The sequence below is a fragment of the Stegodyphus dumicola genome, chromosome 3 (assembly GCF_044657685.1).
Source record: "Stegodyphus dumicola isolate Sdum_Otavi_A_Nest chromosome 3, ASM4465768v1".
NCBI lineage: Eukaryota > Metazoa > Arthropoda > Arachnida > Araneae > Eresidae > Stegodyphus > Stegodyphus dumicola.
This window is the reverse complement of record NC_140770.1, coordinates 156,703,682-156,714,603: the sequence shown is the minus strand read 5'-3', so window position 1 is coordinate 156,714,603 and position 10,922 is coordinate 156,703,682. Positions and strand designations below refer to the sequence as shown.

General features: G+C 34.6%; 1 protein-coding gene across 1 annotated transcript; it reads right to left on the bottom strand.

Moving 5' to 3' along the window:
• Positions 1-9,614: 9,614 nt before the first annotated feature.
• Positions 9,615-10,922, bottom strand: LOC118181066 (uncharacterized protein F54H12.2-like). Its single transcript, XM_035350144.2, has 2 exons — positions 10,370-10,922; positions 9,615-10,282 (listed from the first exon to the last, which is right to left on the bottom strand). The coding sequence occupies exons 1-2, from the start codon at positions 10,920-10,922 to the stop codon at positions 9,615-9,617; spliced, it is 1,221 nt and encodes a 406-aa protein (XP_035206035.2).

The following is a 10,922-nucleotide window of genomic DNA, read 5'->3' as shown; positions in this document are numbered from 1 at the left end:
AGGGTTATTTACCCTTCTCTCTTGAACTCTAGCGTCTTCGAACTCTAGCGATTATTCGCTTATCAGTTCCTAGGTTCTTCACTTCCACCATTAACTTAGAATTTCAAGTGAGGGACCTTACAATTGGCGCCCGAAAGGAATTCTAAACGGACCATGTCGTTAGAAACCGGGAAGTTTACGTTTACCCCTCCGACCTTTCAGGTCCCTACAACATCCACGAATCCAGTAGAAGGGTTTGGATTCCTCGTGGAAACGCTGCATGCAGCCATAAACCCACAGCCACTTTCGATGGCAAGGGCTCAGTCCTGACATTTTTGGAGCAACTAGACCTACATTTTACTTTACACCCTGCGAATCAGCTACAAAAAGTGATCATCGCTACGACAGCCTTAAATGGTCAAGCCCTTAGCTGGCAGAAGAGTATAGGAAAGTTCTTGTTGTGGGACCCAGGATCTGAATCATATAACTGGGAAAATTTCAAATCTGCATTAATAAAAGCATTTCCAGTGGTTAAAGATCGTGCGAAACTTGAATCAGAATTGTATAGTAAATACCAAGGCAGTTTCGAGGATTTGACAGAGTTCATTTTAAGAAAGGTACATATTTTTAATTTATTATACGGGAAAAGGCCCGATAAAGAAATTATCGAACTAATTCTACCGCGTCTTCTACTGTCAGCGCAAGATTTTCTCGAAGTGCGTAATCCGCAAACGTTGGAAATTCTGTTCCAGCTTGCAATGAAATTTCAAAGTAGAAGAAACGCAGAGAAAGCGCGTGCAAGTCCGTTTAGCCAGTACTCAAGATTTACTCCCCAAAAGAAACCACAAGTTCAGTACAAGGCATATCGGCAGACGGGAAAAAGTGAAAAGTTTAATAGCAAGAGCGCAGATAAATCTAAGGGCGGTGGATATAAAAATCAGCGAAAAGAGGCGATGGTAACCAGACTTTAAATGCAAACCGGTGATCGAGAAGGGGCAACGGTCACCGAGTAGGACAGAAATTTGTCTAAATACAGTCGTAGTACAAAATCTTGCTATGCCGGATATACAGATTTTGGTAAATAATGTACCAACCACTGCACTCGTGGACACAGGGGCACAATGTTCATTCCTATCGGAAATTTTTTTCAAAAAACATTTTCTTCGTTACAGACTGTTTAAAGCCACGGGACAGAAAGTAATTGCCGCCCGAGGCAAACAGTGCGTATATTTGGGGAAAACCGCACTGCATGTTCAGATTAAAAACGAGGTCCTAAAAATTAATTTTTTAGTCGTGAAAAATTTACTCACATCAGTGATATTGGGGATCGATTTTTTACGCGCATCCAGCGCAAATCTTAATTTTCAGAATTCTACGTTTCAGGTGCACATGGACCCGGTACAAGAAGGTGAAGTTTCCATGCCGGAATTGAATCTGCAACATTTGAAGTCAGAAGAAAAAAAGAAGATTGAAGAATTGGTAAGAAAATTTAATTCTTTGTTTAACGAAAAACCTGGGTTTTGTCAGGTAATTAGTCATGGGAATGCCCCTCTAGTCACTGGGAATGCCCCTCCAGTCCAGTCAAAACCTTACCGATACGATAAAGTAAAAGAAGAAATTTTGGAAACCCATATAAAAACTATGTTAAAGAATAAAATAATTGTACCAAGCACGAGCCCTTACGCAAGTCCAGTGGTCCTTTGTAGAAAAAAGAACGGGCTACCGCCTGAACACCCAGACGCGTATAGGTTTGCAGTTGATTATCGTAAGTTAAACAGTATAACAGAATATCCCACATATCCCCTACCAATAATTGATGAAATCATCAGAAACATTCGCTCGACTAAATTCATGACAACCCTAGACCTCACGTCGGGTTACTTTCAAACAGCCGTGAAGCCGGAGGATGTCCAGAAGACCGCGTTTATAACAAAGTCAGGCGTCTATGCCTTTTTAAGTATGCCCTTTGGTCTGAGCAGAGCGCCAGCTACGTTCCAAAAAGCTATGGACATAGTCTTAAAGCCAGTTTTAGGTAAAAGCACAAGAATTTATCTTGACGATATCATAGTTACTAGCGAAACATTAGAAGAACATTTGAAACATTTGGAAGAAGATTTTGCCTTACTTAACGAGGCCGGTTTCAAAATAAATGCAAGAAAATGCAAGTTTGCGGCGAAGGAATTTCTATACCTCGGGTACAAAATCTCGAATAAGGGAATAGAGACTGATGATTCAAAAATTAAGTCAATTAAAAGTTATCCTCCCCCAAATACGGTTAAGAAATTGTCTTCATTTTTGGGCTTATGCTCCTATTATAGAATGCTTATAAAAGACTTTGCGAAAATAGATGAGCTTCTTCTAGTGCTAAAAAGAAAGAAAAGTAGATTTTCTTGGACAGCCGAAGCGCACACCGCGTTTGAACAATTAAAGAATGCCCTAATCAACGCCCCAGTTCTTAAATTCCCAGAAGGCGAGCAAGGTCTAGAAATTTCAGCGGATGCATCCGATTATGCAGTTGGAGCGGTGCTCTCCCAAAATGGGTAACCTATAGGTTTCTTTTCAAAAACCTTGAATGCTACGCAAAAGAACTATTCCGCTACTGAGCGAGAAAAGCTCTCTGTGTTATTAGCAGTTCAGAAGTTTAGGGTCTAGTTCGGAAGTTCACCGATAACGGTCTACTCAGATCATGCGGCAGTGGGTCGCTTGTATTCAGGAAAAAATTTATCGCCTCGCTTGATATGTTGGACTTTAAAATTACAAGAGTTCAATTTAATTATAAAACATACTCCGGGAAAGGAAATCTTGGTCGCCGATGCCCTTTCGCGAATAAAAATTGATGAAGAGGGAAACACTATCAAGTGTGCCATGCTCACCTCAAGAGTTATTGAGTCCCGTGAAACAATAATCGAAGAATTAAAAAAGGACCCAGAGTTTAAAGACATTTACGCATACTTGGAAGACCCTGAAATATTTGAACATATAGATTTAACAGGTATCCGCAATAGGGCACAGCATTATGAAATAATCGACAAATTGTTATTTTACACAAAAGTAACTAATGAAAATCAGGAATACCGACCAGTAATCCCAGCGAGTCTACGTATAAGTATCTTAGAGGAGTTACACGATCTACCTTCTGCAGCACATTTCGGAATACGAAGAACACTAACGAAGGTACGCGAAGCGGTTTATTTTCCGCAATTACAGAAAGTTGTTACGGTGTATGTTAAGTCGTGCCATATGTGCCAATTAATAAACGATGTTAATTACAGCCCTGCCGGGTATTTAAAAAACATAAAGACCACTTTTCCAAACGAAATAGTTGGAATAGATTTGCTAGGACCCTACCCTAGGACAAAAATAAATAAAAACAGATGTCTTTTAACAATCATTGACCATTTTTCAAAATGGGTAGAAATAGTCCCTCTTAAACGAGCTTCAGCTAAAATAGTCGCAGATTCTTTCTTAAATAAATATATATTAAAATACGGGGCTCCACTAAAAGTAATATCAGATAATGGAAAACAGTTTGTTAGTAGTATATTTAAAAATTTGTGCACAGGACTTGGCATACGCCATCTAAAAATGGTACCATATAGACCGCAGTCGAATATAGCGGAACGCGTAAATAAGAATATTGTAAAAATTATCAGAGGATATGTGAAAAACTTTCATGACCGCTGGGACAGCTGTGTCAATGAGTTACGCTTTGCCTTGAGAACCGCAAAGCACGATACTACGCAGAAAACCCCCGCGGAGTTATTTTTAGGAAGAAAAATCATAACACCGTTGGATAAGCTATTCTTTGTACAACAGCGACAAGAAGAATTTAAGTTATAAGACGTTCAAAAAATTATTGACGAAGCTATTAAAAGTTCTGATATAGCAAGAAAAAACCAAAGATTTATTATGATAGAAATAGAAGGGAATTGGAATATACAGTGGGACAAAAAGTGCTGAAGTTGAAATATTCGTTATCGTCGGCACCAGAAAACAGAGTGGCGAAGTTTGAGCCCAGGTTTGAAGGGCCGTACACGGTGGAAAGAATAAGAGAAGCCACGTTTTATTTAAAGGCCGAAAATGGCCAACAACTGGTGGCAAATATCGATCAGTTAAAACCTTATTACAGCCGCACTGACTTTAAAATATTGCAGGATTTATTACAGGATTCTGGAAGTAAGGAGAGAAGCCCGCCAGCTCAGGAGTACAGCTCGAGTCCCCCAACGCAAAAAAGAAATCAGAGCCAACAAACTTCGACCAGCGAAACCCATACCACTAAGGCTACAAGCGCACAAAAAAGGAGGAAATTAGCGCCGACAGATCAACGAGTCAGAACCCAGGATGCTGCAAAAACTCAAGTGCCATCGACCACACGATGGAGGCCTGCTGACAAGATAGAAACAATGTTAGAAACAATTAGATGTTTTGTGAGGTTACCTAATAACCGGGACATATTTCTTATTAAGCAATAATGTTGAGTAGTGTCATCACTGATTAAAAGTAAATTAATACAATCAGTTTCTTTTCTGTTTGAAATGTAGAGGGGAAAGACTTCTTTTTCTTCATATCCAAATACATTTATTCTAAGATTATTTAGTTTTTCAATAGATGATATTTTTGTAATAGGAACAGGGCATTCAATATTTCCTAATTTTATTTCATGTTCATAGGGTTTATAATGATTTACTCGTTCTGGTTTATTTCCTCTAGAAAGATCATATTTGTGTGCAAGTAAGCACCACACTAAACATTTTTGATCCTCATTTTGAATGTTTAAAATGGCTTTTTTCATGGCAAGTTCTTTGGGAAGAGGTATATAACTACTAGCGGCTAAGGGATGATATCGAGCTGTGCAGAGTTCTAATTTTTCAATTTTATCTAATGTTTATCCCTGAGCCATTTTGTAAAAATTCTTCAAACGATTTTTTTATCTTGTTATAGGCCTCATTCAATTGTTCTTCAACATTCTCTATTGTTAAACTTGTGAGGCAGGTAGATCTAAAATGTGGTTTAATAACCTCTTCCTCCCCATCATGTCCTATTCTAGAGAACTGTGCTGTTACTATAATGTACCATTTTAAAGCCTTTTTCTCATTGATTTCTTCCTCGAGTTTCGACATAATATTTAATTTGATATTATTTAAAAATATTTCAAGATCTTGATTAATTTCTTTGGTGGCGATAATTGTAAAAGAACTGAAGACGTTTAAGGCCGACGCTTCATTCGCTTGTTTAATGGATGGGGGTTATTACTTTTCCTTTTAATACTTTGAACAGTACCATGTTGAGTACGGTTATGTTTCATTAGATCATGTTTTCTGCTAAACACGTCGTTGCATTTTTCACATGAAAAGGTATTTTTTTTAACATGAATATTTTGTATGTGTCTTCGTAAACTATCTGCTCTCGTAAACTGAGCCTGACATTCTTCACAGTGAAAGATTTTTCCCTCATGTGTTTTCGAATGACGAACTAAATGACTTTTATTGCTAAAACTTTTACCACATATGTCGCAAACCTGTGAAAGATAGAAAAGCGGCTTTCAATATGCATGCTTTCCTCATTATAAAATTACTCATTTTTAATTATCCCTCACAAAAAAAAATTTAATTACATAAATCATTTTAGAAATCGTTTAGTATTAACTCTTTACGTTTAAAGAATTTTAGTTTAGTTTAAAAATCTCTCTCTCACTACTTTTTTTCCTAATAATCACACATTATACAACAACGACTGAAGGGAAAGAGAACCATTGAATAAATAACTATATCTGCAAGTCACTATTAAAAAGAAAAAAAAATGTTACCTCTCTTGTACTTGGTTGAGGTTCCATTCTTTCAGAAGTTAGAGAGTTGAATTCCTCCTCCTGAATTCCAAAGTCGATAAACTAAGAAAAAAAAAAAAAAAAAGAGAAAAAACTGTGTTAATAAAAAATATTATTTAGAATATTCAAAAATGATGACTGCTGTTTAAAAGTATTTGATACTTCATTCATTATCTTATAATAAATATACTTTTAAAATAAAGATTCAAAATAAAAGCATCTTCTCATAAAAAATAGTTCATTCATGCATTAAAAATATCATGCAACGATATACAAACTCGACTGATTTCCTTCAGACTCTTACAAATGCTTTAAAAAATTTTTTTTGAACTCTAAACTATGTAAAAAGCAGGCTATTTAATTCAAATCATACTTGAAGCAAACATATAAATCGTGCATTAAAAAATAGATTGATTATAATTCATTTTAAAAAGTTCATCTAGTCTGAAAAAAAAAATAATAATTAAAATAATATATAACAGTTCTAATACTTACGTTGGAAGAAACGGATTGGTGATCTTGTTCAAAAGCCATCGCAAAAAAAATATTAAGCTCTGTGAATCAAATCAGGAAGACTTGCTCTTTTCAAGGTTGAGAAGAGAACTGACTTTTTCCATTTCTGAAACACCTTTTATAGGGATTAAAGAATGTTCTCGAAACATTTCAGATTTGTATAATCTGAACCAGGACAACAACAACAACATTATGATAACCCTTTCTTTCGAATACGATTTCAACTTCCATTAACCCTTATCATAACGTGAAGTCTACAACGCTTATCAAGGATCTTCCTTCACTTCTGTATGTATTGTCAAACTTGGAATAGCAACAACAACCTTAAGATAATACATTCTTTCACATATGATTATCAGAGTTTTAGAAATTTTCCATTACTCTATCATGATAAGTGGATGATGCTTTTAAGATTACCCTTATGTATATATGTAATATCGAGGTTCAGAATAACAACTCTTTCAAATAAGTTTTCAGTGATTATCAGAGTTTTCCATTAACCTATCTTACCATGATAACGCAATAATATAATGACGCCTTATAGACTGTCCTTCCCAAACAAGACAAGACAAGAATGTATTACGATAAGTGTTGATGAATTATATTGGTGAAGATATATTTTTATGTATTAATTTTAAAAATATAAGAGATTCTTTAAGACAGAAAAAAATTGTTCATTTATTTTGTGATAGGTTTTTTGAATCGAAATGTTATGAAGATTATAAAAATGCATTAATATAAGTACAGCTATTCTATTTAAATTTCTGTGTTTGGTTGATGTTATGACTATTTTTTTCCTTATGTTTTTAATAGAAATATATTGAAATTTTAGTTTTAATTTTAAAGCAAACGTGTATATCAAATGTTAGTAAATGGATATTGATGTTAATTTGATATTAACTAATGAAAGAAAATTCCAAGTATATTTTATGTATAATACAGAAATTTATTCTTTGAAAATAAATGTATTGAAAGGTAAAAGCTTCTTGGTGAAATGAATGTTTTTCATAACATTTAAAAACGATGTAAAACAAATATTGATTGTAGAGAGAAGAAAGAGTCTATATGTAAAAATAATAATTTTATTCATTTAATAAGGTTCCCATTTTCGTGGAGAAAGTATATGTTTTACAGATTTAACATGCAATACTTTTTTTTTTCATATTAACATCATGATTCTGTAAATTTTCATTTTTGATATAGTCCATTGGCATGTTGATTTGAGTCAAGGCTTTTAAAAATTCGTTTTTAGCAGGAATATTAATCTTTTTCTTTTTGGTTGTAAAAAGGATATTGAATAAGTCTATAATATTTGAATGCTTAATTTTTTCCTTATGATAAAGTACTTCGCCTTTATCATTCCACTTAAGAATATCAGGATGTCGCTTTAAAATAGCTAATGCATTTTGTGCTTTTCTTCTCATTCGTAAAGGTACACTGTCTAAGATAACAGTAGAATAATCAGTTGCAGTCATCTGTTTGTCGCCGTCTGTCACAGATGAGGGGGCTTCTTCTTCCTCTTTCACTTTCTTCATCTCAGCTGAATCGTCTAAAGAATTTTGTGAGTCGTCTTTAGGAGGTTTAAAGGGTGAATTGTATTCCTTTAAGTTCAATTTCTTTTGTAAAAGTTCATAATAACGCACTAATTTCTCACGATCGTCAACTGAACTGTTTAAAATATGCATCATGGCTTTATCCAATTCACTTAACTGTTTATCAGAAATGGTATGCTTTGTCATCATCTCTTCTGGAACTAACACATATTTCTTAGAGAACTCCATTGATTAGTCCTGTAAGAACACTGAGAGCAGCAGGAATCAAAACGTTTAGAAAACCTCCTTTTTGTAAAATTAATTTTCGTTTCTTCACAAGAGAAATCTTACGATTTCCTAATTTTCGTAAAGTTGTTTTATGCTTACAGAGAGACTTCTTTTGTTGGTCTGACAATGGAACGTTTCCTTTGAGTATGTTTAAACTACATTCGCATATAGCTTTTATGCAATTGATATTAATTTTCTTTAATAGCTGTTTCCGTAACTTTAACGGACAAATGTTTAACAGCTATAACTGTCTTAGCTGTTTCTTGACCAGCGTCATTTTATAAAATGATGATGCATTTTATAAAGCTGTTGTTTTTATTATTTTTTAATAATGTTTCATTTGATAAACATACTGTACTTGGTTAGGTAAAATTTGGATGCGTAAACGTAATTCTTCCGGAGTTTCACTGCGCAGATCAATGAATAAATAAGAAAAAGGTTTCTTGGTTGCATCTTCATATACTTCTTGAAAAAACTTTAAATGACGCGGAAAGAGCTGTTTTCCTAAATGTACGATTTGACTGACATCTCTTCTGTTTTTACACAAAATCAAATAGTGTGCATTTAAAGTCACTTCACGCATTTCTTTTCCCTTGTGAAAAAAGTTTTGTGTGATAAAAATAACGCTTAAATTTAAATGATGACTTCCTTTTGTAAATAAGTTAGTCAGACGTTTATCATTCCCACACTCGCTCATCAAATCGTCTATGATGAATAATGTGTTGGAACCTAAATATTCTTGATATTTAATTGGTAAACCTTCGACAAAAGTAACATTCGGTATATCATTATACAGAGGTTGGTAAATTCCATAACACCATACTACTTTATCGGGAATCGTTGAAAACATTTCCTCTTTATACTTTAACAGTTCTCGTACAAAATAGGTTTTCCCACATCCAGTGGGTCCCGAAATCACCATTGTGAAAGGATGTTGTAGCTTTGGAAATTCCATATTAAATGAGACAAGACACATAATGTATAAAGTTTAAATGTATTTATTGATAGAAAGAAGATCTTACATGAAATTTCTTGATTACAAAATTATATACTTTAATATCATTAGATATATGTTGAGGTATGAAAGATAACAATATATCATTGAGAGATTGTCCACGACATTTACAATGTAAATAGTATATGCAATATTGACCACATACTGCTGTTACATTAGTTTGGAGAGTCATCGAATTAAAGTCCATCTGTGGAAATCGTTCTGCATACTTGGTTATCGGTCCAGGAAAATAGGATGGGTCATGTCCATAGGAATCGAAAAATTCTAAATGCTGTGGAGATGAAATGTAAAAGGCTAACCAGTGACTACCGGATTCAGATGCACGATCTACATTAGCTATAAAGCAACTTGGATATTTCTTGATCTCAACAGGGAGTCGATCACTTGCAAAAACTCCCAGAAATGCTTTTCGTGTCTTTGCATTCTGAGAGAGTGCTCTGTTTATTTCAAGGCTGTCCATTGCTTAATTAGCAAAATCGCCTAGTACATGGCGAGATTTTGTTATTTCAATCACGTTTTGAAATTCTGCATAGACTAGCACCGAGAGAGTCACAGAGAGAGCTTTAGCAAATTTAATTTCTACTCGCAAATTGCCTTGATGCTGTAAGTTAAAATGAGATCCATCACACATATCTGGAGTTAAATCGAAAGCATATAACACTTGTCCTTTCGCAAATTCTTCTCGAGATAAATAGATGCCTTTGTCGCGATTAAATCCTGAAAATAAACTGTGGTAAGCACGCACATAATGATTAGATTCGAAATCAAGATCCATTGGTTTACATGGAACGGGTTGTCCATCTACATAAATCGATATAAAGTTGACATGATGATGGGCAAACAGAAAAGGATTCATTGAATATTGTCCATTCATTGCAGCATTTTCTACACAAGTAATAATGACTCGCTTGGGCATCAATCCTAAAAATACATTATCTTGCATAAAAGACCAACTTCCCTTAGAAACTGAATATGTTTTGCATAATACTCGATCTATAGGGTATTTAGCAGAACTTTTTTCCAACGCTTTTACATGTCCGAGAGAGACTCCAGCGTTTACTTTTACTTTTCTGATAAACAAAGAAGCATGATCCAAGATCACTTTATAATCGGCATCTTTCTCAGTAGAAACTAGACAGAAAGCAGATTTACTACGCACCATTTTAATTTTCACATCAACTAAATTTAACATGAGTCGATTTTGTTGAAAAATGTCACAATGTAATTGTCCTATCAAATCCACACTTTGACTGTTTTTTATAAGTTCACCGCGAGCTTTTAGTCCAGCATCCGCATCTTGAGCTAAGACATCTATTTTATTAGGTGAAGTGTCTTGGAAAAATCCTTCGCAGGTGAGTAAACTTTTCTTTGCATCTTCCCCATAATTCAATAATGTTTCGATGAAGGCTCTATAAGGATAGGTATTTGTCGCAGATGAAATGTTTCTTTCATTTAAACTTACATCTACTTGCGAAAAGAGAGAATGTAAAAATAAATTTACAGGGGCAACCGGTTCTTTGTCTGTTAGATTGGATCCGTCTGCCTTAACTACTTTAACTTTCACGTGTATATAAGAAGCAGCTAGATCAATATAGTCTTCACCACTGCCAGAAATATTAAATTCAATAGGTCCTCCATCTCGTATATTTGCGAGAGGGTGATATTCCACAAACTGTCCTTTTTCTATAGCTGTTTGCGTAGGAGGAATGGTAAATAAATCTAATTCAGATTTGACGCAAACGGGAGAGTCTCGATGAATATACGAAGTCAT